Here is a 25,819-nt window from a genome sequence, read left to right as displayed (position 1 = left end):
GCATAGCACATATCTAATACCAGGTACTAATATGAATGTACCAGTACATGTAACATAGAATTCCCTTGTCTTTGTCCTCAGGAGACAGATGCTGTTGCCTATCACATTGATCAGAGATTTTATAGACAATAAAGTGTGTCACTTCCATAGCCTGAAAAAAGCATTAAGAACAGAGTTAACAGGAACACTGCTGAAAGGAGTACTTGCCATCATGTGCACTAATTTTAAGCTTGCCTGTTTTTGCCTCATATTCTGGTTTAATACTGTCAGGCTGTTAGTGGATTCTGGCCTCTTGGCACTGCTTTCCAACAGAAATAAGAAACATGAAAGCACATTTATAGGAAAACATGTAACATAATAGAGGAGAAAATAGGTCAGATTTCACTTGCCAATGGCCCTTTAAGTTAACAGCTGTGGATCAGAATACATTTTTATACAGAAGCACAGGCTGAAAGTTTAAGCTCGCACAGTGATGTCTCATGCTGTTCATAACCTTCACTTCATGACCTTTGATGCCTTGTGTGGATAGTGATCAAAGAGAAAAAAAGATTTCTCTTTTTGCTGTTGTTTTAAGGGATTTAATATGTTCTTTTTCTGATAATACTGTGTTAATATATACTGGGGGTTTTAATTTGTACAGTCTATGTAAAGATTTATTTTTATCCTTTAGGAAGGGAAAAGCAGGGATGTACTTTTTTTGAATTGCTAAAAGTCCATGAAAAATGGATTCTTGACTGCAAAGTAATATCGGTGGTATTTGTTTCTTAGTACTTTATAATTAATTCTTTTCTCTTGTAAGACCTTGATACCGATTTTAGATGCCTACCCCTGTCTAAGTATTTGGGTCCTGCATTGTTACTTACAGGTTGCCTGTAATTCGTAGGTCACTGTTTCTATTAATCCACAATAGCATTTTGCTCATTAAAAAGTAGGATTTTCTGCTGTACTTTCCTCCAAACTGTATAAGATCTAAATCAGAAATCACTGTGGTAGTTTTTCTGTATTTATATTTTATATGAATAGTAACATCCTTCTAATGGATTTTAGTAACAAATTCAGTCAGAAAGTACTTGGAAGTGTTTTCATGGTAAGAAAGCCATGCACTTAGAGCATCATAAACCAACAATTCTTTCAGTAGTTTTGAGTAAGACTGTGTAATGTATGTGATAGGCAGGAAAGCCAGATGTGACACCAGCTTTGTATGAATTAAAGGACTATATTCTTCCCACATAGAGTTCTATGAGGAAGGCAGGTGATGGATGAATAATTTGGCTTATTTAGGTGTTGTAATTTCATTCTGCAACAAGGTTAAAACCAAAACGGATTGACTGCTGCTCAAGGACAGTATTTCTCTTTAATTACTTTGATTGTTTATCAAACAGGAGAGTGCCTCTGCTGTTTGTGTCACCAAAGTTTATATTTACTGTATTCTTTTTTCCTTTCACATTTTTTTCAGTGATTCACTTTTTCTTGAATGGTGCTGACCTGAAACTTACCAAAAATCCATTTTGTAATGACATAGAGATCCATTTATAAATCAAATTATTGCATGGTACTTCTATAGAAAGCTTTTTGAAGTACAGGAAGATTGCCAAAGTGGAAAAATGAGCTAGAAATGCAGAAGCGTGTTATGATAAATATAGTACTCATAGGTGGGGCTAAAGGCTGTGATATAGCTGTTTGCGTTCATATTTATTTACTGCACAGAAACAAATTCCACATGGCTATTTTTGCTTCACTGACTGCAATCCCAGTAAGGCCACCTTATAGAAATCTGCTAAGGATTTTAATTTTATTTTGGTTAAGATTTTGAGATTGAGGAGAGAAAAATCCAACTGTCACCTAGAAATGACCTCAAGGGGGTTTCACAGATTTGTCCTACGTGATTTTCACATAATACTTCAGACTTAAATATATTCCTTGCTCTGAAGTGCTTCAGACAGTTGCTACTCACATTTTCAAAAAAAAAAAAAATTGTCTGATATTTGTGGTGTGCTGTTTAACCTTTATTCAGTCTGGGTTTTTTTCAAAATCTGAAGAGTAAAGACCAAGCAAGGGACAAATTGCCTAACATTTTTCCATAGGCATTGAAAAATACATCAACTGATCCTCCGTTATGTCTACAAATCATTCCTTATGCTAAGCAGCACCTCACATTCATAGTCATTGGATTCACTTTCAATACACAAGTAATCTTTATGAGATTTTGGGATATACTAGAAAAATTTATTTCCCAGAGGGCTTCTTGTCTTAAACAAGATCAAGTCTTCATATCTTTATTTAGCCAGTATACTGTGGTAGTCTGTCTGAGAATTATCTGCACCTTTCTGCTTTGGGCAGAGAGAGGAAAGAGTGAACGAATCAGAAACCCCTTCCATCCATGCTGTTGTTGTGCCACACTTATCCAACAGTAGTAACACAAAGCAGAAACATGTAGGGTCTCCTTTCTTTTTCATTCAAGTCAATGCATGCTGATAAAATTCTAATGAAATGGAATATGAGAACAGGAGAGAGTGACTTATTGTAAAAATTTCCTGTGATGCATTATAATGTTGGATTTTCAATTTTTAAAAGTGGTTACAGTCCTAATTGGTGAACAAAAAGGACCAATTTATCCCTTGCTATGAGAAACATTTTTCTTATGTATTATTCTCATGAAGCCTCTAATTCAGCCAAACACATTATGTAAATGGAATGTGTGAGATACCTTCTAAAATATATATCAGATTTACATTACTAGCCTGTTATGTTAGATTGAGCAAGGGCCCTTGTTACACTATATGACTTTTTTTTTACTTTCATAAAACTCCTTTCTAAAATAAATTGTGTTTGGTTCAAGCAATGCTTCTATCAATGACTCTTGGAGTTATCCTAAATGAGTATTTACTAGTTTCATCTGGGGATTATGAACATAATCACTACATCTTCATCTTTACTGATCTCAGGAACAAGACTTTTATGCCTCTTTTAAACTAGAATTGAATTCTTTTGATACAAGTTCTGCAAATGTTGGAATGCAGTGACTCTTCCAATGCCAAGTGAATTTGGATAAATCTGCATTGCATACAGATTGAGTTTCTCAAAGGCTTATGACACAGATACTGGGAGCTGCAAGATTAGTGGACAGTGTAATAGCTGTGAAAGCTAAGCATGTGTTTTGTGACATAGTCAGAACCCAGATTTATACCTATCTCACACACATAGCTTGGAGTCTGATAGTGTTAAAAGGTAGCACCTTTTAAGACTAACAATTATTCCTAAAGATGCAATTTAAGTGTGTACATACATGACTGTGCCTCTTCTGGACAATGTAATTTTGATTTCAAACAGTTGTACACATTAAGAAGCAAAATGAGTTATCACAAAATACTTTACAGTAGTAACTGATTGTAGTAGTACATTTGCAAAATGTAGTGCTGTTAGTCTTGGTTCCATACAAGTTTAGGTGGAAATAATAATGAACACCATTTTCATTCCTGGCCTGTTTTTTTGTTTGTTTTTTTTAAGATACTCAAGTTTTGATGTCTTTTTCTTATGGATCTCACGCCACGCATGAGATATATTTTGTGATTGAAATGAAGGTCACAGAAGTGTGAATTTAGAACCAGGGAGTGTCCTGTGAAACTAGAAAAAATACTCAGATACAGAAACAATGAAAGAGAGCAATTAACCTTAAAAGAGAAATATCCATTAAAACTACAGGCAAATTTGATTACAGCTGCATTTCAGCAAGAAATCTTTGCATGTTTTTCTAAAGATTACATTTAACTGGTGAGCCATGGAGACTTTTGCACTGTAGGGATAAGATAACTGCTCCTCCACCTCTCTGTAATGATTTTGGGACCATTCAGAACTAAACTCATACAGATGAGATTTTCATTTTGCCTTACAGCTGTCTTTTTAAAATTATTATTTGATACATTCAGAACAGCAAGTGGGCAACTAATAAGGATTAGTAATGGGGAGGTTTTATTTAATTCCATTTTTAAGCTGCTTTATTCAACAAAATCCTTAAAACACAGAGATTATATTTTTGGAGATACCAACACACTGGCATGAATTCTATAGTATGTGCAAAGCTAGAACATATTTTCATGGAAGATTAAATGCTTATATACAGTATCTGAAATTACTGATTACATTTTGAAGTTGCATTCCCACATTGAGGGCCTGGTGTTTTACTGTTTCAGAGGGTTTTCAAAGCATCAGCTAGCAGGTTTCCTCTGTTGCTAACTCTTATCTTTTATCACAAGTCTTCCTGTATTTGAGGTTGTATTTTGATATCTGTCTCACTCAGTACCATGAATGTGTGAGAATTCCTCCTTTTATTTTTTTAAATAATTATCTTTCTTCCCAGTTACTAAAAAAATATAACTGTGTTAAACTTCTACCTGTGTTTGTCCACTGGCAAATTAAAGCAATTCAGCATTTGAATGGGAATTTTGCTGTTGTGTTCACCTTAATGCATCCCTCTCTTTATTTTTCCAATTTTGAGACTAGAGGTCTCAAAATAGCCCTGAAGGATAAGAGATAAGCAAGCAGGATTGTAAAACACTTATACATTACTTTGGAATTGACAGCTAAGATACGTCTATCAGGAGTTAGCAGAAGTTAAGTTACATTAGAACAAACCCATTAGGCTTAATCAGTGTGTTCCTGCAGTGAAGGCACATTTCATGTGTGTAATATTTCCTGTATCACTCAATTTTTCTTTCACCTTTAGAGTCCTAGTCCTGGTTAGGATTTTGGGAGCCACTGCCTCACCTTGCTGTGATCACCACTGGAGAGAGAGTTTCTCAGTGCAGGCCAGCTCAGGAGTAAAACTGTTTGCCTTCACTTTTTCTAAGTGTTTCCTCTCTGCAACTCTATAAGTAGTATTCTGACAACCTTGGGATACCCATATTTAATTGTCTCTTTGTAGGTGTCTGCATGTGGGATGGGTGTCTGAACTCCTGTAATGGTCCATGGAGACTTAGTCCATGCAGACAATGGAGCCAAGCTGGTGATTCAGCTCACCCTAATGCAGATACCTGGAGGTATTGACTATAGCAGGAATTTCTCACTTGGCATATGGGTTGGTATTAATATACAGCTCTTAAGTTTAGGTGTCTTGTTCCCAGATTGAATCCCATACTTCTGATCAGGAGCTGAATTACTTTATTTGTTGTTACCAAAGGAATGCCCCCATGCAGAGTTCAAATGGCCTTCAGAGACTGAAGGAATGGGATGGTCTTCACAAAATCCTATTTAGCTTTCCTAGCTAGTCACATTTCTATTTTATTCCATCTATCACCATTTGATGTTTTACCATATATGATCTTTTCTCACCTCATACAAATGATTTCTGCTACTAAAGCACTTTTCTTGCTTTAGGTTCCAGTTTTCAATACAGTTTCAACTTCCAGTTGTGCTGGTTTGAAGGTGAACCAGCAGGGGAAATGAACTCACCACGAGAGAGATTATAAGTCAGACCTAAAATTTAATAATAATATTACAATAGCAACACTGAAACACAAGGGAAATTGCTTTCAACTCACCAAAACCCCAGCAGTATAACCCAGTGTCCTGGGGCACAAACCCAAGGGGGTTTGTTTGCCCTTGTGCTGAGACCCCTGTGGTTCCCCCAAGTCCAGAGCAAAAGGAAAAGAAAAACCTGTTGGTACAGGCGAGATGCAGGCGAGATGCAGGCGAGGGCTGTGGTCTGGGCGAGAGCGGGGATCTCCTCCTGTCAAGGTCCTGCTGCTGCTCTGGATCCGACGAGAGGTTCCCGAGGTCTTCTTACCCACCCCTTATGTACCCTCAGGGAGTTCTCAGTCCCTCCCCCTGGGCGGGGACTCACACAATGGGTGATTGACTCTGGGAGCCAGGGGGTGTTGAGCTGTTGATGGTCCATTAGCAGCTCCGCCCCCCTCAGGCTGGGTGTGAAGTGATAATGGCTCCCTGGGCAGCTGCTGCTAATGGCCCATTGTCCTTGGGGAATGAATAGAGGGGGTAGAATACACAGCTTTGATCACCCCCACACAGGGTTAGCTGGTCCCTCCTGCTGAACTAGGACACCAGTAAAAGCTTAACTTCCATTTCCTCGCATCTGATTCATTTTAGAAACCATCTCTTTTAAAAGTGCTGCAATATGCCAGGCTAAATTCTAATTTTATGTATATAATAACCTTCTGTATTTTCAATGAAAAATTATTATTAAATTAGAAGTTTGAAAAGAAGTTTTTTGCAGAGTTCAGTCCAGTCCTTGTTCATCATTTTCACTGCTTTGTTTTGAACAGGAGTCCTGTGCTTGTGTTCCAATGTGTGCATCGCCATGTTATTTGCCTGGACTGTTTCCATCTGTACTGTGTGACTATGCTGAATGACCGTCAGTTCATCCATGACCCGCAGCTTGGCTATTCCCTCCCGTGTGTAGGTATGTTTCACATGATTTTATTTTATTTTTTAAAATTTATGTGATTTTGATTTCAGACTAAGATTTTTTTGTCACTTATTAGTTTTGAGTGTATCAGTGGAATTATACTGCTTTCATAGAGGTTGGAGAATAATTTCTTGGAGAAAATATTTGAATATGGAAGTGGTTCTTGCTGAGCATGTGAACTGGAGAAATAACCGGATTCCGAAGAGTGTTTCTTTTAAAATCAAATGCATACTGTCTTCATATTAGTATTTTGTAATCATAAAGTGGAAGCAGATGATAGCATTGCACTTCGGTTAAAAAAAACGCAAAACATCTTCACCTCCACATTTCCACTTTCAAGTTAAGTAAATTATTAACTTTCTTGGTCTGTTTGCAAGTACTAATAAATAAAGGACTGCAGTTGTAATTTTAAATAACTTTCCTGTTGATGAAGTTATTACTATTAATTCTCACTTCATTGAATGAAATGTAGATCATCCTGAGAACATGACAGGTTACCTGTTTTGCCTGAATAGGAAACAAAGTTTCACTTAGAATATAGGAGATTTATTTTGAGAATTGTTTCAATCACACTGGCATGCAGGCTTTAAAATTGTCAAAAATTTTGCTGTGGAGAAATATATTTTATGTATAGAATTCTTTTTCCTGTTGCTAATTTTGAATGTGCATATTTGTTTGTCACGAGTGCTGTACTGTGGTATGAGAATGATTTTCCAGCATATTAGAAGCTGCACAGGGATGGGTTTGCCTGGTTGCTTGACTGGCTGACAAGTAAGTTTCAAAATCCACTAAAGGGGAGAAAAATGGACAAAATTTCTTAGGACAATGGCATTGCTTAACCTGAGAACATGCCTTGAGGATACTGAAAGTACAATAGGACTGCTTAAAATTATTTATTTTTAAATGTTCCAAGAGCAAATGAGCACCATTTCTTTTCATTTCATTAGAATTTCTGTTTATGTGCTGTCTCGCCAGGTCTCATTTTACTCCCCCCCCAACAGTTCTCTCTGCTACGGCCTTTACACATTGATGTCATACTACACAAAACACTTCTTAATGTGGAGAAAAAATTGTCATGAGAAGCTGAACAGGAACTTTATATCCAGTGCTCTTGCCTTGACCTTGACATTACTGTAGTACTGTGTGGTTAGTCTCTGCTCTCAGCCTCCTTCCTTGCTTCTCCAGAAGTTAATCCATTTTCTGATCCCATGCAAATTAATAAGCTGCTTGAGTTGAATCCATCCTTTTTACCTCTCTTTCATTGGTTTTCTTCCCTTTCTTCTATTAGCTCCTTAGGTTAATCAGTTATGCTAGTGGTGCAGCAGCCAGCTAATCTTCTCTCTTGTGGGCCTCCTTGCTGCTCTGGCTGGTGTCACAGGACTTCATCCAGTTCAGGTTTCTATGTCCAACTTATTACTCTTCCACCTCTTCTGTCTGAAAACCCATTGCTAGTCATGCTGCACCAAACCTGTATTAGGATTTTTCTATGTATCTTCAGCAATGGTTGTTCACTTCAGAAGTAACTTTCTCTTGGAGAGGAGACTGAGAAGTTTTCAGAAGTTTTTACAGGCAGTTTCAAGTCAGTTTTTCCCTCTTCTATTTGTTGAAGCACTGGCGTTGAACATTGCGGGAATTGAGCAGTAGAAGCAGAGTAGGGATAGGATGAGGAGAATATACAAGAAATTGGAGCTAGAATGCTCAGAGATGTGATTTCAGTCCTCAAATGTTGAGGAAGGCATAGACTTGTCTTAAAAAAGGTGTGCTGTAAAGGATGCATAAAGTATGAGTGTACTTCTGCTGTTCAAGTGAGAGTTCAGCCGAGGGAATGGAAAAAGGTATTGTTGCCAATCTAGCCTCAGATGTGTTACGCTTTAAGTGTTATAATAGCTAAATATGGGAATGCTAAAATATAGTTAATCTCAAAGTTTCAGAACTCTGCAAATAAGAAAGTTGATTTCAAAATACTACACCTTAATGTAGTTCTTTTAGAAGTAGTAATAATAATACAAATGCAATATATTTTCTTTCTCTTGTTGATTGCTACCTCCATTAGTTCTCTCTGTTGTCTTAGCAGTTGTGTATCAGAATAAAAAAAATAAAAATTTAGAAGTATTACCTTTTAAACTGCTTTGCAGAATGAAGAATCTAAGCAGGGATGCTGTAACTTCACTGGTTCATTTCTGCAGCTACCTGAACCTCACTTTCTGATATACAAGTAATTTTGTTGTCTCCAATATTAAGTTATACTTGAGTTAGGAACTACTAACTATTTTTTGTTGTTTGAGAAAGTCACGAGACTGAGTTTCCTCACACCTGTGAAGAGATGACATCCCTGAGTTGCGAACCCCTTCTTACTGTTCAGATACAAAGGATTTTAGCCTCCTTCATAGCTATGGATCCAGTAGCTTTCATTGCCAATGAAGTCAGTTAAGAAACATTTGGGACAGTATTGTGTGGGGTTTTTTCCCACTTATCATGGTACTTTTACTGAATAGAAAAAGATAGAATTTTTACAGCCTACAGTTCATAATCTTCATTTTGCAACTGCAATTTGCAGTTTTTATTTACATGTGAGAATGATAAAGCACTGTTTGACACAGCTTTCTCTAATTACCTCAGTGAAGTCTAAAATTAATTCCCCTTGCCAGAAATGAATACCATGGGACATGCCAAGAAAAGACTTTTCTTTATTTTGGCAATGTGGGTTTAATGCATGTTATATCTAACAGAGCATGACTTGAAGTAAAAAATGTTAGATATAAACTTATTGAAAGATTAGATGTTGATTTGAGCCTGCTTATAAAAGGAATACAAAACAAAGTCATATTTACTCCGATGAGATTTATGTTACAGCAGGTGACAGAGTTGTGTAAACAGATCAAAAGACTGCATTATCACATATATTTTTAAACATCACAGACAATGCTGAAGTAATATTTATTAGGTGTTGAAGCTTAAAGTTTTGAATTTGTAAAAGTTATTTTGTCATTTTCATGTAAGAGCAGATTTACTTAAAAACTAGCCCATTTCTTCAAGACATATTTGCACACATTGCCCCCCAACTGTACAGGAGGGTTTGATTTTGTAATTAAGCATATTTAAATTGTTTGGACTTCCAATTAGTTCTGTTCATTCTAGTGTTTTTCAAAAATAGAGATAACGTAATGAACATAGCCTGCAGTTTCCATTAACATTTGACTCACTGTTCCCGATTTTTATCAAGGGTATGTACCAACATAGCAAGTTTTTTATATCTTTTATTGGATCAACCTAGAGGTGAAAGCACCACACACACAACAGAATAAAAATAAACAGCAGCTGCTACAGCAAAGGGTCACTGTGACAGACGAGATCAGTGTTATTATCACAAGTGTATGATAACTTGAGCTGGAAAGGATCTAGGGATTTCAGATAAATAGTGCTTCTCAAGTAGGTTTAATTTCTTGCTTCCTGGCACAGATATGCCAGAAGATGAATTTTGTCATTGCATTGAGGTATTTTGTGTGTTTATATCCTTGCTTTGCTTTGATTTCTGTTATTGGGCCTAATTAAGCAGGAGATAATGTGTTCAAAAGAAGGCTATAATCTCAGCTAGTGAGCTATGATATATCACCTCGATAATGCCATAGCACTTTGTTCCAAAACAAAATGTGTCATTGCTGTGATTTTGGGAAGAACAACATTAATTCCTTAGTGTTTAGCTGCTAATCTATAGCACCAGCTGGCACTGCTCCAGCTGAGAACAGCCAGCATTGAGGACCAGAGCTCTGAGAAGGGTAACTGGTGCATTGATAGGATTAGCTGTTCAGGGGAGTGTGGCAGCAGCCCCACAGTTCAAACCCCCTGTACAAGCTCAAGGGAAGGACTTGTAGATAGGAATTGGCTAAATTTCATTGGTCATTAAAACAAAAAAGTAAACGTTACAGATTATACTCTCTGCCCTTGTTAAATGGCAACAAAAATTTATCCCATCTCTCTGTGTGGTGTCTTGTATTAATGAGGCTTCATGCATAGAAATTTCCATGAGTGGTGACCTCCAAGTATCTTTGAAATAATTAATAAGGTGCTTAGAGGGATAGATTTGCATATGCATGAAAGATCATTTATGGTTATTTAGTTACTGTGCAGGACAAAGAATCCTATAGCATTACCTCAAAGCAGGAATTGTATACAAAAATACAATATATTACTGCATTTAATCACACACTGTTCTTATGAACACAGTTTCGTTTTTAAAATAGCATTACAGCATTATGAGTCTTGGTCCCCAGGGTAAAATAGGCTTCCACAGATCTTTGGTAGAAGAAAAGTTGGTGACGCCAAGGAAAGGCAAGGTTTTACACTGCTGTAGGCACTTTGCAAAAATGTCTTTGCATCAGTTTATTTCTTAGGAGTAATCCTATGCATGAAAGGAATCCAGATAAAAGATGCAGTTCTCCTGATGACTGTAAAACACTGTTGTATCTGGAAAGTAATCTGATTTTAGCACAAAGATAAATAAATAAATAAATAGAATTACCCTAGTTTGTATATGGAACTGCTAATAAAAAGGACTAAGGCTTTAAAGTATAATAAATTGCCTCAAGAATGATCTTCTGTTTAAAGAAAGCTTCTAGGGTCAGATTGAATTTTCTACCCACATTACATGCTATTTGTAAAATAAGAGTATGTCAACACAGTCGTGAATCTCTGAATCATCTTTCAAAATCATAGTACCCCTGAAGAAAAGCAGAGAATAAATAGGTAGCTTAAGCAAAGTTTGTTAGAAAAAGGGAGGAGGAAAACTGTGTTTGATTTGATCACACAAATAGTGTGTTTGATTATTTTCTGTTACAAACAAAAGTTCTATTAAATTTCAGGTGTATGCATGTGCAAGGGGTTTTAAAGTGAAGGTCAGTGTTCTATGAACAGAACCTTTTCAAGAACATGATGAAGCAGGCGTAGTTTAGTGGGGCCTAAAGTGGAAGAGTGCATCTGTTGGTACAAGAAATAAGAGTTGCCTGGTGTGAAGCCTCAATAGGTCAACAGTTTCTGAAATCTGTGTTCCCCAATAATCCTGCATAAAAACATTTGAGGTACCCTGGGAAATCAGAAAATGCAGGAAAAAATGCAGGAATTATTAGAGGAATACAAAGGAATTGGAAACACACACATTTGCAGCTTTAGGATTTCTTCAAAGTACTCTTTATGTTTTATATTTAGCAGTTGTTAAATTCTTGACAGCTATAAAATTTTTGTATTTTTTGTTGAAATGAAATATCTGAGTGTACAGAAGCTGAATGTGATGGAGAAGGGAACTAAAAGTATATAGATAAACCAGATTTTTACTCTCAAGGATTAATTGAATTTGCAGAAGTTTCCTGAAGTGGTTTTTCTGAAGAATTTTTTTATGGTCTTCTGCCTTCTCCTCTCACTGTGGTCATAAAATAAACATGAACTAACAGTGTATCAAGTGGTTTTTTATGTTCCTTTACTAGCACAAGCTCATGAGACTAGCTCAAAGGACATGGTTGAAGTCACAGCAGCTCCTTCATTTCCATTTTCAGTGTTGACTGAAGTTCAGGCAGTGACATCTGAGGTTTGCTCCCTCAGGTGTTTGTGCTGTTTCTGTAGCAGGAGATTGCCATTCCCCTATCTAAACAGCCTCCAAATCTATCGAACAAGCAGAGCTTGATCCCAGGGTATTTCTGAAGCAGGCATTGGGTTCTTGTCTGGAAACAGCTACAATGAAATCATTCCATGTAAATACTTATAGAAATCTAAATGGCCATAATTAAATTCAGCATGTCTTTCCATAGGTGTTTTTCTCCCTTATCTCTCACTGATTCTTCTATTGCAACATATTTCATTTGTAAATTGCATAGAGACGGCAGTGCACATAGGCTTAATCTGGTTAGCAATAATGAAGGACAAGAGATAATGAAAAAATCTTCCTTAGAAATTAATTGGCTTTAAGAGGAACTAGAAATGAACTTTCAAGGCAAACTTCTTGTCCTATAAAATAAGATGGCCAGTGTCATTATAAAATAAACATGCTGGAGCAGTTGCTTAAGTGTTTGCAAAGGGGTCTATCTGTCTTATATTATTTCTGTATCCAGCTGAAGTGAAGGTGAATTTTTGTCCCAACTGGAGTCAGTGAAAGCTGTGACTTTGTCTTTGAAATGAAAGGTGTTTGTCCTGAGTGAAAGCACTTCTCACACTGGTTCATCTTACAGTGATCACTTGATTTGGGCATATGGTTGAAAAGTCACTGCCATCTGTTTGAGAAAAACCATCACATACATGAACAATAAAATCAAGTCATGGAGTTTTATTATGTTAGTGTTATTTACATTGAACTGGCTGACTGGGTTTTTAATTCAAGCTATTTTCTAATTCATCATATGTCAGTACTGTCATAGCAAGTACAATGATTTTGACTGTATCTCCTTAAGTCTCTTCTCCAGAAAAATGTATTTTTTTAAGAAAGAAAGGTCATCTTCTGAACAAGAAGCTTTTCTGTTCGTTCATGGCTGTAGATTAACTTTGAACCAGGACTACATTCAATTGTCCCTGGATGGTGTTCTTAAGTCCTGAATGGCCTTGCTCAGTACTCCTGTTCTAGTCCATAGGCAGTTAATATTAATGAGGAAGTCTCTGGGTGAAAAATGAGAGTAATTGAGCAAAATAGAAGGAAGGAATAATATACAGGAAATAGGATGAAGAGGAGTCATGAAGGGAAGGAACAGAGAGGCCAAAGAGGCCATGCATTAAGGAGAAGTGATGGTAACTGTTCAAGGCATGAAAGAAAAGAGAGCTAAAGAGGGGGTAGGCAAAATGAGTAAATAATGCCTCCAGCTTCTCTCACTTCTTGGAATTTAGCTCTCCATGACAGTAGTTCAGTAGTTTATATATGGACTGTTCCTCCATGGAATGAAGACACGCGAGTATTTGTCTTAAAAATGTCCAGCAGACTGAAGGTGTTGATTTTACAGCTGGAATGTGCTAGTGTTTATCTTACACTCATGCAGCATGAGGGGAAGCTGACCTTTCATACTTGGATAATTAGAGGTTTCCTAATGATAAATTTTTTATCTAAGCAGAGTGTTTTTTCAGCATAGCGCTATCTCTGAGGTGGGCTGTGCAAGCGGCAGCCTTTATAAGAAATCATTGCTGTCTGCTAACATATATACTCCATAAATAACCTGCTGGGACCAACTGTGGCACATTCAGCATGTGTTTAGTCTCTGAAGCCTAATGATTAATATTCCCTGAGTCACTTTCTGAGCCTTGATCTCCCATATGGCAGAATGTAGAGCTGCTACCATATCACAGAACCAGCTAAGGACATTCCCCTTCAACAAGGAATTGGCTTTAATTAAATTTCTGTGTCTGGGAAGTGAAAATATAATTTTCTTTTTGACATTTTCTATATTACTACTTAGACAAAATTATGAAAATAATTAATCCCTGTGAAGCAGACATCAGCATTATAAGGGGTACAAAAATATTGCATATAAATAATAGTACTAATCACCAATCTGTTATAATTTATTGATGCAAATTCTTATTAAAACTCTTAAATCAAATTTGTTCTTGATATAACAGATGTGTCAAATGATTGCACAATGTAGGTGCAAGTGAGAGTGATAAAGCATAACATGGTTCAAACTGCGTTTCAATAAATTCTATGTCCCCAGAAATTATATTTCAAGACAACAAATAAATGGGGGGGAAGGAGACAAGGTGTGAAATTCAGGAAAGAGATTTTCATTCTGTGTCTGGGTCAAATACAGTCCAATATAGTGGTGAATGAAAATGGTGATGAATGAAAGGTCTGTATGCAATAACAATATTGGCCCACGGGGAATCGATGTTCACATTAAAAAAGCCATCATGGCACCTACTGCCATTTAGTAGCCTTGCTTCCTTCCCTTCTTATAAGCATGGAATTTATAATTAACTATTGCTTATAGAGACTTACCACCATATGATAACAGACTATTCTCATTCAGAAATAAGTCTAGATCCTTTAAGATAGAAAATACATGTTTAAGCAGGTGGTGAGTTTTAATATGCTCATTCAGAGGCTTACAGTTAGTTTGTTTTGCTTTGATCCCTGAGAAATTTGGGCTAGTTAGCAATGTTTAGGTTTCATTTTCCAGTTTTAAAACCAGTGTAGCCTTGTTATTTCAATGATATTGACAAGAAAATAAGGTCTGCCAGAACAATTTAATACCCCTATATTTTCTGCAATATTTTATGTTTTGACCTTTCAATATTTGTAAGGAAACTAATCCTGGAGTTTGCAGAGTTTAGGTGAATAGCACATCTGGATAGAATTAGGAAAACCCTCTAAAAAGGGACTTTCCTAGTGCACAGTTCGGTCTTATTTACAGCTAAGTTGAGGAGTAAAAGGCAGATGACATACAGTCAGTTGAGAATCATAGTAGAATGTATATTTTGCTCATATATTGTTTAAATGGTTTGAAAAAGAGAGTGAATGAGGTTCTCTTATAAGACTTTCCCATTTCTGAAATGCTTATGGAAGTGAAATTTGCCAGACTTTGATAGTCATATCGTTCACTAACAATTTAAGTTTGAAACAATATTCACACATTCTCTGTCTATACCTTTGTGTACCTTGCTTACTCTGTGGAATGTTAAGCATTAGCTTCATTGAACAGGCGTAGACCGAAGCACTAAGATGCATCCCATAGTCTCTTTGTAACAGAGATCAGAATATTAGGAAACAATTGTATTTGAAACTGATACCATCCAGCAGCATCCTAGTGTGCTTGCAGTCACCCACTGTCTGCCTGTCAGTACCTGTTTTCTTCTCTTCTCTGTTCCCCTTTGACCTAGATGTCTCTTTTTAAACCTCATAAAAAATGAGACACTGCCATAAAAGCAATGACCTGGCAAAGTGTGCAGTTCTTGCCATTCGATGCATACCTCAGCTACTCCATCTTCAGCTTTCTGGCTCATATTGCAAGAGACATCAGTGCTTCAGGAATGCTTTTACTGTTAGACTTTTACAGAAATAGCCAAAATATCCAGGATAGAATTTTATTGTGTTAGCACCAAATTAGAAATCTGAAGAAATTCTCACCCCCTTTTAAGATATTTGGCTGTGACTGTGAATTTGCATATATGTATAAAAAACAAATAGCTTAGTTGAACACGTTAAAAAACAGAAATAATGAAACTACTGGGAAATAGAGTGTAAAAGGTATTCACAGTAAAATTCTCCTGCTTAGTTTTTTGATTTATTTCTCTATTTGTTCCCTTTCTTTATTTTCCCCCAAGAATAAGTCTATCCTGGTTCTACACTTTTTCTTTTCATTATGTACTTTTTCTTTTCTTTCTGAGAAGCAATATATTTTCTATTCTGTCCTTCACTGCCATTGCCTTTGTTGTCTGCCCCTCTCTCTTGCCTTATTTACTGATCTCTAAATATTGCTAGCACACCCTCTGATTATTTTCCATCTTTTCTTTTGCTCTTCATTTTTACTTTTGTCTTTTTTCTCTCCCTCACCTTGTCATGCCTTGCTGTCTCCTCCTGCCCTCTTTTTTTTCTAATTGAAATTCTGATCACTCTCGATGTCCTCTGTAAGGACCACAAAGCAGTAAGGCCTCTGAACAGATAAAAGCATGAGCAAAACTGACTCTGAAGGTGGAGTAATGAAAAGGGTTCACTTCTGAGGGTCAGTTTTATTGTCTATGATCACTAAGAAAAGCCATTTGGTATCATCTCTTGGTTTCATAGGTGAACCAGCTTGGTCTTATTGCCTGACCATTTTGTTTCCTGCCTGCTGAGCAGGAATATTCACATTCACTAGTTGCATGCCTGCACTGTAACTGTGTGTCCCCTAGAGGGGTAGGGGTAGGTACAAGTGAAGATTGGTATGCTCTGATAACTTGGCCCAGACAGCTGCTTGGAGAAAAAATCCTTTGTCAAAGGGACTGGAGGGCTATTTGTTTTTTGACAAACATATGATGTTTCCTTCATTAACCTTATCAGGTAGAAAACAGTTAATATTAAGTATGGGGCTTTTTTTCTCTCTTATTTCTGTAGCATGGACATAAACATGGATAGGCACAGCCTTTAGCAGAGTTTCTGGCCAGCTAAACACAAATTAAAGTACCAAAAATTCCTTTTGTTTGCTTTCTACTGTGTTTGTACATATGAAAGAGTTCAATGCCAGGTACAAGGGAAACTCAGCTTGTCAGTTAAATAGGCTGCCTGGCATAGTCAGATTTTGCTTTTCATGATCCATTGCCCCAAGTAATATCCTCTGTTGCTATCACTGCTGGAGGAAGGCTGAAAATTATAGAGGCGTTTTTGGTAATAACTGCTAGCAGGGAGACAGTATTTACCAGAGATTCTGTGATGAGACTCTCAGGTAAATAATATGCATTTTAGAAAAACAACCTAATTATGTATTTAATCGCTTGGAGCCGTTCCAGTCACTTGGGAAAATAATGTGTGTTTTGCAAATCTGCCTAATTATTTATTTGGGAAGGAAGTCATTCTAGCCTCTGGGGTAAGTAGTGTGAAATTTTTTACTTTCTATACAGATCTTTTACGCTTGACAGTGTCTGTATTTAAAATAAAAGCACATCACCATCCCAAAATACCACACTAAGAAAACACAAAATGCAGTGGTGTGACTACTTTTCTATCCAGTGCTCTATGATTTCTAAAAAGTTTTCAAACTTTATTCTGCTTTAACATAGCAGTCTTCTATTCTCAATGGAAAGATGACCAGAGAAGTGCCAGCAGCCATATTTCTCTATGAAACGCTGTCTGGATAGGGAGTTTTGAGGCCACTAATGAATCAAGCTACCAAATTAGTTTTTAAAATCTGGAGCACATATCAGGTCTGAAATGGCATGGTCTCTTTTGTGCTGGACATGACTTTTGTTATGATGGTATGAATAGTGAATTACATATTTTGACCATAACTAGTTACTAGCAAGAGAACTGAATGTCTAATATATGTCAGAATGAAAATAAGAATTTTTTTTTCTACAGTGCATGTCGATCCACAGGGACTTATTTATTCTACTAGTATATGCTCTTCCCTCCTTCTGTTTGAACCTTTTTACTCTGTTTTTTTTCTTAATAAGAATTTATAGACTGGTTTCCATAGAGTATCATGGAAGTTGTCCTGAATTTATTTGGTGCAAGTCTATATTTGCTCTACATCTTTAAGTGTTACAGAAGTCCACATAAGAAATTAGTTTTTATTTTTCTAAAAGAATGATAAATATTTTTGTCAGAAAATACTGTAAGGCCTTAAAGGTATTTCCAAATGATGTATTTACCCTATATAATGATATGTAGAATTTTCATAATAAAAAAATCTAGTCAACAGGAGTTATCTGAAGAATCAATTTCATGACATTGCATTTTCTTAAAAATTAAATTATAGTTTACTAGTAAACATGCAAAATCCTATCAGCATTGAGAATATTTTCATTATCAAAATAAATGTAGATTATTTTTTAATTAAAAAATCTCAGTATATGGATTTGGAAAACTGGTCACAGCCTCTGTATGTCCTCCCAACTTCATCAGGATTTATGAGGGTGTTACATGGAAGCCTTTTCCCATCACAGATGCAACATCAAAAGCTGAGGACAAAACAGTCACATTATGCCTATAATTAAACATTTTCTCTAAAGGGCCAAACCTCCTCTGCTTAGTTGGGTGTCTTCCACAAAAAAGAAGAGGACCAAATTCTAACAGATTTCTTATGTTATTCTGTCCCCATTTCTATGTTTCATTCTAGGGTGGCCCTAAACTCCCCCATCTTTTACTCATTGTTCCTGCAGTTCACTCCTTTATTTCCTTCTTCTCAGAAAATTCTGAGGTTTCTGCTGCTTATATTAGGCCTTTCACCAATGGAAGGAATATTGCTTATGCTTAAACCTGGTTGATTGTGTTCAAATGCTCATGTTTATTCATGGACCTGCATACTTTCCTGGATAATGGAATTTCCATGCATCAACCTTATTGCTAGATAGCATCAATGGCATCAGGCTGGACTGATTCAGGGAACTGCTTTATTGTTTCTAAGTTAACCAATTTTCCTTACATTTTTACACAGCATATTTGGAAATACATCCAAACCTGAAAAACATGTTGTTTCAAAACACATTGTATTTGAAAGTAATTACAACCCTTCATGCATTGTATGACTATCCAAATACACATTAAACAAAGCAGTGAATTTCATGTCCTGGATGAAGCTCATGAAAGTGTTTTCCCTCTTTTGTTCCACCACTTTTAATTCTAAGTCCCAGTTAAGCAGCATTTTATAATAGATTTGACATTCAAGTGTTTGGCATGTAAAATCCTCACAGGAAAGCAACCCACAGTTCATCTATATCATTCTAAGTTTGTTTACAAAATAGTAGGCATTCACAGCACTTGTAGAACTGAAAGAATAAATGGCACAGTCTCTAACTATGGACTGAAGCAGCACAATAGTGCAATTTAGTGCAGATAGCAAGGTCCAACCTTAGAGCAAATGTCAGGTGGTTTAACCTGTGCTTTCACTTTAGCCGTACTCTAGCCTGGACATTAACTGAAATTTGGGAAGGAATAGGATTCCTCTAGTGTGGGAAACCTCTATGCTGGGTTTGTTCTCTAGATGCCATACAAGTTGCATAAGTGATGTCATTCAACAGACTATGACCATGACATTCAGGACAGCCCCTGTTGCTCTTGCACTGGGAGAGTTTCGTAACTTTATCAGGTTCCTCCTGCAGCTGCTCTGTGTATGTTAAGGTCATTTTTTTGTGTCTCACAAAGCAGCGAAAAGCAGCTGATAATGTTTGTACAGACTGAGAGGAAAGCAAGATAATTGAAGTGATCTTACATAGAACATAAGGAGATTTGTATTCATACGCCAGGTATTCCAGAAATCAGGACTGGTGTGTGACCAAGACTTCTCTCAAAGTTGATTATTGCTGTAACTATGCTAATTAAAAGTACCATGTAATTCATATTCTCTCATAGGTGAAATATTTGAAAGCAACATTAAATTGCAACTGAGAGTCACAGTTTGTTTATACTAGAAATCTTTGTAGTCCTTTTAGAACAGTGTTCTAAAGTGTAAGTTATTGTTCTGCAATTGCTGGAGTTACATGTTTTTAAATTGGCAGATATTTGATGGATGACTCCCAGTGAAACTAATGGGATCACGGATCTAATGGATCTTGGTGTTTGAGAATATAGACTAAAATTATTCATGGTTTAAAATCCTTCTTCCCCATGGTTTTAAAGGTAGTCATTAGAATATTGAAATTGAAAAATACCTAGGATGTGGAAAACTTTGGTTTTAATCATAATACTGAAATTCTTTATAGTCAATTCATCCCAGTAACACAAATCTCCCAAATTCAAAAAGCTGGGGATTGATGGGCACATATGTATGTAGGAAGCTTCCTGACCATTTAAACAGAGGCCAGAAAACAAAGGATATTTCTTAGATAAATGTCTTATCTTAGGTAGTATTGGAAAATATGGATTTATGACAACAATAAAGACAAAATAAGATTAAATTTTAGTCCTTAGAATTCAAAAGCACAGGACAGTCTTCTTATGAATGACAATTCAGTATTTTGGAGAGTTTTTAAATATAAAATGTTCTCTAGTCCATATGTTGTGATATATCCAAGGAACCTGGAAATATGGTCTTCTGTCTTTTCTAGTTTCTCACAGTTCTGGTATGATGACATTCTTTTTTAATTCACTCTCTGCTCTATTTTGAGAGGCAGTTTTACATCTGAAATTAAGGCATAGTACTAACAATATGACACATACAGTATGGTATTGTTTGCAGCCAGAAAGTGGTTGCTAATGCACCAGAAAAATTTGGAAGAGATAACACTGAAATCTTGGCTTGCCTCAGCCTCCCACTTACAAACTGCTGATCTCGCAGCAGGTAGATATAGACTTACACACAGAAATTTGGGCAAATCTAGGCACAGTTTAATGCAATGATTTGCACCTGCAAATAGTAGTCATGATTTAGCTTGCTTTGAATATTTATCAAATTAACTGAAAGGACTAAAGTTACTCTAGACTGACGTTTCTGATTCCTGCCTATCAAAATCAAGTTGCATATGTGTGCAGATATTTATACATATTTTCACTTTATGTAATCTTAACTTCATTGCAATTAAAATCTTATTTGTGGAAGATAATGCATTTCAGATGCACAAGTATATCTCTATGTTATAATTTTAAGTTTTCACATTAAAGTACAGACAGTATTTAGCTTTATCAGATAATTTTTACTATATTAACTAAATCTTCCTCTGACCATTTTATATAAATCAATTAACTTTTCTGAGTTTTTCAATCCTCTACAGAATAGTTTTACATTGTAGTTCAAATCCAATCACCCTACTGTATGTTGAATATCTAAATATAATGGTAAAATTATCAGAGCTGAAGGCAAAATATGTTTACAATGAAACTAATTGGTTTTATGGATAAATTATTACAGTAGTTATCTGTTTAAACATGTATTATCAAAAGACAGTTCTCTTAAGTGCTCATTGTAAGTTCCGAAATTCTGTCACATGAGACTTTCCTCTTATTTTAAAAGTCCTTCTTTATCCCTTTTAAATGGCTAGAGAAATGTAACTTTGCAATATAAATATATTACTTTGCCTATTAGGCTTGGAACAGTTTTTTCCTTGCTCCTGGAGAAATGAGATCTTCCAGTCTTTTTGAGACAATCATCACTTGGAAACTGCCCTTCTGTAAGTCTTAACTCATTTTGTTGAAGATAGAGTTGAAAAATTTACTGCCAAAACACTTGTTTCCATCTCCATGCATGCAAACTACAACTCTGGTTCTTGTTTATGTTGTTTATAAGAGGTGTCGATAGCCTATATGTAAAAGGGCAAACTTAAAGTCAGGTTGTGCAGTAAGCTTCCTGTGTGACTTCTCCCAAAACCACTGTGTGCAGTTGCCCTCGTGTGCCTGCTCAGCCAGTCCCACTCCTGAAAAGGTCACTTACTGTATTCATGTGTCACATTTTGTAAAGCATTAGGCATTTGTGTGGCCATTTTTAAGTCATGTGTAGTTATTGCCACTTTAATCAACTCTCCTGCACTTGTTCCAGCAGCATTTAAGTGGGGTGTAGTTGCAATTCTAGACCTCTGAGGAATATCAAGTTGCAGAGTTTTTAGTACAACTTACAAGAGAAACGCATTTTCTTTTTCATGTTTTTGTCTTCTCGGAATGTGCACAAGCAGTGCTAAAAGTTAGATTTGTTGAAGAGCAGGTCTAGGCACAGTTCAGCACTAGAGCTGTGCCAATTAGAGATATCTTGCAAATCTAAGGAACAAAAATGGAAGCTTTATGCTCTAAGGAAGGAATCCTTGATTTCCTTTGGCACATGTTTTTAGTTCACAGCAGACTTTAAGATTAGGATACTTTTTATATGTTGGAAATCTACTTTGCATAATTTGAGAGGTTTTAAAAAATTATACTATTCTTCTCCCTCAGGGCCCTCTACAGTTGGAATCTTAGCAGTAAAGAAGCCTGCTTCTACCAGCAGATGGATATGAAAAGTAATACTAATAAAATTTGTAAAAATATTTTTAAAATTTTTATAGGAATATATTTTTAATATATATGTAGAACACAGGATGAATGATGGCATTTTATAGCTTAATATTGCTCAGTTAGGATGACTTGCATAGCTCCCTCACGGTTTTGCCACTGTTTATTTTATCCCTTGCAAAATCATGTTATGCATTTTATATAAACATAAATATTTGTGTGTGTGAGGGACTAGTATGCATATATATTCAAACAGAATACAACAGTCCTGGCTCTCTGGGGAGGTCCCAGATGATTGGAGGTTGGCCAATGTCACCCCAATCCACAAAAGGGGCTGCAAGCAGGACCCTGGCAACTACAGGCCTGTCAGCCTGACCTCCGTGCCTGGCAGGGTTATGGAGCAGTTCATCCTGAGTGCAATCACACAGCACCTTCAGGGTGGACAAGGGATTAGACCCAGCCAGCATGGGTTTAGGAGGGGAAGGTCCTGTCTGACCAACCTGATCTCTTTTTACGATCAGGTGACCCACCTGATGGATGAGGGTAAGGCTGTGGATGTGGTCTATCTGGATTTCAGCAAGGCCTTTGACACTGTCTCCCATAATATACTCCTGGAAAAGCTGGTAGCCCATGGCCTAGACAAGTGTACCCTCTCCTGGATTAGGAGCTGGCTGGAGGGTCGGGCCCAGAGAGTGCTGGTGAACGGAGCTGTATCCAGCTGGCGGCCAGTCACCAGTGGTGTTCCCCAGGGGTCTGTGTTGGGTCCAGTCCTGTTTAACATCTTTATTGATGATTTAGATGAGGGGATTGAGTCCATCATCAGCAAATTGGGAGGGAGTGTCGACCTGCTGGAAGGCAGGAGGGCTCTGCAGAGGGATCTGGATAGACTTGAGAGATGGGCTGATTCCAATGGGATGAAGTTCAATAAGGCCAAGTGCCGGGTCCTGCACTTTGGCCACAACAACCCCCTGCAGCGCTACAGGCTGGGCACAGAGTGGCTGGAGAGCAGCCAGGCAGAAAGGGACCTTGGAGTACTAATTGACAGGAAGCTCAACATAAGCCAACAGTGTGCCCAGGTGGCCAAGAAGGCCAATGGGATCCTGTCCTGTATCAAAAATAGCGTGGCCAGCAGGACCAGGGCAGTGATCCTTCCCCTGTACTCTGCATTGGTGAGGCCACACCTTGAGTACTGTGTTCAGTTCTGGGCCCCTCAGTTCAGAAAGGATATTGAGGTGCTGAAGCGAGTCCAGAGAAGAGCAACAAGGCTGGTGAAGGGACTGGAGCACAAGCCGTATGGGGAGAGGCTGAGGGAGCTGGGGTTGTTTAGCCTGGAGAAGAGGAGGCTCAGAGGTGACCTCATCACTGTCTAGAACTACCTGAAGGGAAGTTCTAGCCAGGTGGGGGCTGGTCTCTTCTCCCAGGCACTCAGCAATAGGACAAGGGGGCATGGGCTTAAGCTCTGCCAGGGGAAATTTAAGTTGGATATCAGAATAAAATTCTTTACAGAGAGAGTAATCAGTCATTGGAATGGGCTGCCCAGAGAGGTGGTGGATTCACCATCCCTAGAGGTTTTTAAACTGAGATTGGACGTGGCACTGAGTGCCATGATCTAGTAAATGGACTAGAGTGTGACTAAGGGTTGGACTCGATGATCTTGGAGGTCTTTTCCAACCCAATCAATTATATGATTCTATGATATATGTATACATGCACATAAGTACATATAAAAAGGTTTAGCTTTTGGCTTAGCAGTCAAGAGATGTCAGAAACTGTCATACTGCTTTTGCTACTTCACTTAATGAAGTCATATATTCTTTTAAGGTATTTCTCCGCAACTGCAAAGGAGGTAATTAGGATATGGTTCTTTATCTTATGTTAGAAGAACTGAACCAGAATGCATGCTCTGCAAGTGGGTCAGTTGTGGTAGGAGTTTCTGCCTTTATTTTTCATTATTTTTAAAGACTTATATCCTTTCCCCTACTGTGGAATATTCCAGTCTTTTTTTCTGTTTGCTGTTTTGTTCATTCATCCTACATTTTATTAAAAAAAAAAAAAGTTGCCATAATGTGGTACAATGTAATGTAAAACTCATGAAGGTATAGGAAGAATAATAAAGATGAGAATAGATATTAAGAGAAATAAACAAACATAAAGGAAAGATGGAAGTGGACTCTAGCCAGTAAGAACACCTGCAGAAATGAAAATGAGACTGTTGAATGCAGGGAGAAGGAATTGGTGATATCTCTTTCTTCCATGCTATGAAGAGGGTCACAATGGTGTGATTCAGTGTGATTACTCCACTCTGGAGAAAGTTGAAGTGTAGCTGATACTTGCTTTCTCTCTACATTTTGGCCTTCAGAGTTAAAACTACAGAGATGTTCAAGCCAATATACCTACTCTGAGAAACTGAAGGGGACTTTTAGACAACTGTTGTTTTGCTGTGATTGCCACTTCCATTTGTAAGATTGTTGTTTCCTTAAGCCACCTCCTTAGTTTTACTCCATAGCTGCCCTTTTACTCATTTTACCTATGTTGTTAATTCACATTTTCTTCTAGACTACCTGTCCATTCACTTTTCTTCCTTCTTTTTATGTTATCTCTTCTTAATGACACTTCTCCCATGTCCTAAAACAATATTTAAGGAGTAAATTATATTTGACACCTCAAGGGGAGTTTTATGGTCCCCTCTACTTTAAGCTCAAATCTACACAAGAAATGAAAAAGGCAATTAAAGGAAAACTTTAAGGGGAAAAAATGTGCCTTTTATAAGACTGTAGAAAACATTTTGAAAGATGAAGATTCAAGTGAAAAGGATACTGAAGTATGTGTAGGAAGATGAACCAAACAATGTGTAGAGTTGCAAGACTTAAAGATGACTGGGTGAGTCACTAAACACAAGTGTAAAACAGAAGCAAAACTGCAATATCATTAGATATTGTGGGGATTACATTTGAGATAAATATAAGAACAAGAAAAAGTTGGTAGAAAACTATTCTGTCATCAAATTTTGCTGGCTTGTGAGACTCTATATGGCTATTAAGATCTGAGTGGTTAGCATCTTGGAAACCCTGCTAAAGGACACAAAGAGATCACACTTATTAGAAGGGAAATAGGGCACAATGGCTCTATTAGAGCTCCCATTTCTAATAACCCTTTCCTTCTCTCTGAAGCAGTCAACACGGCATCTGTCTGTTTCTTCACTTCTAGGGGAAAATGACATATAAATATAGCAGATCCTGTTATATATGGTGTTACAGCACCCAGAATGGAGCTAAGCCTTACAAAAGTATTAATTTTGTGACTCCAAACCTTGGGTTTATATTAAAAAAAAATCATTAGAAATTTGGGTATCTGGCTTATTTATAAAATAGGACTCTTCTGAATAATGCTATAGCTGAGAGAAGGAACATTGGGAATAGATGGAAGCATCAATCAAATATGTAGTCCTGGAGGAGTTGTTCATTGGGAAAGTCCTGGAGGAGTTGTTCACTGGTATTTCAAAAAATGGTGTTAAAAGTGATTCTTGAGTATTTGTTTTTGTGAGCCCATGTGTTTCAGTCCAACAGCTTAGACCATTAATGAAATATTAGTGGAACATATTTCAGGTTTATTCTGAAATCACTTTAAAACTTGCATTTACGTGTTAGATGTGTTATCAGACCCATAGACTTCAGAGCATAAACTGGAAATGGAATTACTTATGTTACTTTACCACTTTTGTTTTTTAAATATAGAAATTTATTGTGTCTGCTCTACAGGATTTAGGGTGTATTTCATATGGATCCTGAGTCACTTGGCTTTTTAAATATGACTTCATAGTCAGAGTT

At 37.0% G+C, this 25,819-nt stretch overlaps 1 protein-coding gene across 2 annotated transcripts in view; it reads left to right on the top strand.

Moving 5' to 3' along the window:
* Window positions 1-25,819, top strand: part of PRKN (parkin RBR E3 ubiquitin protein ligase) — a 721,348-nt gene that overhangs the window by 438,274 nt on the left and 257,255 nt on the right. For both annotated transcript variants that reach the window (XM_071549419.1, XM_071549418.1), the window contains one exon: window positions 6,279-6,415. In XM_071549419.1, coding sequence (XP_071405520.1) covers window positions 6,279-6,415 — 137 coding nt within the window. The remainder of the gene's footprint in view (window positions 1-6,278; window positions 6,416-25,819) is intronic.

This window comes from Pithys albifrons, chromosome 2 (genome assembly GCF_047495875.1).
Source record: "Pithys albifrons albifrons isolate INPA30051 chromosome 2, PitAlb_v1, whole genome shotgun sequence".
NCBI lineage: Eukaryota > Metazoa > Chordata > Aves > Passeriformes > Thamnophilidae > Pithys > Pithys albifrons.
Note: the sequence above shows the minus strand (reverse complement) of the source record. Positions and strands in the feature narration are given on the sequence as shown.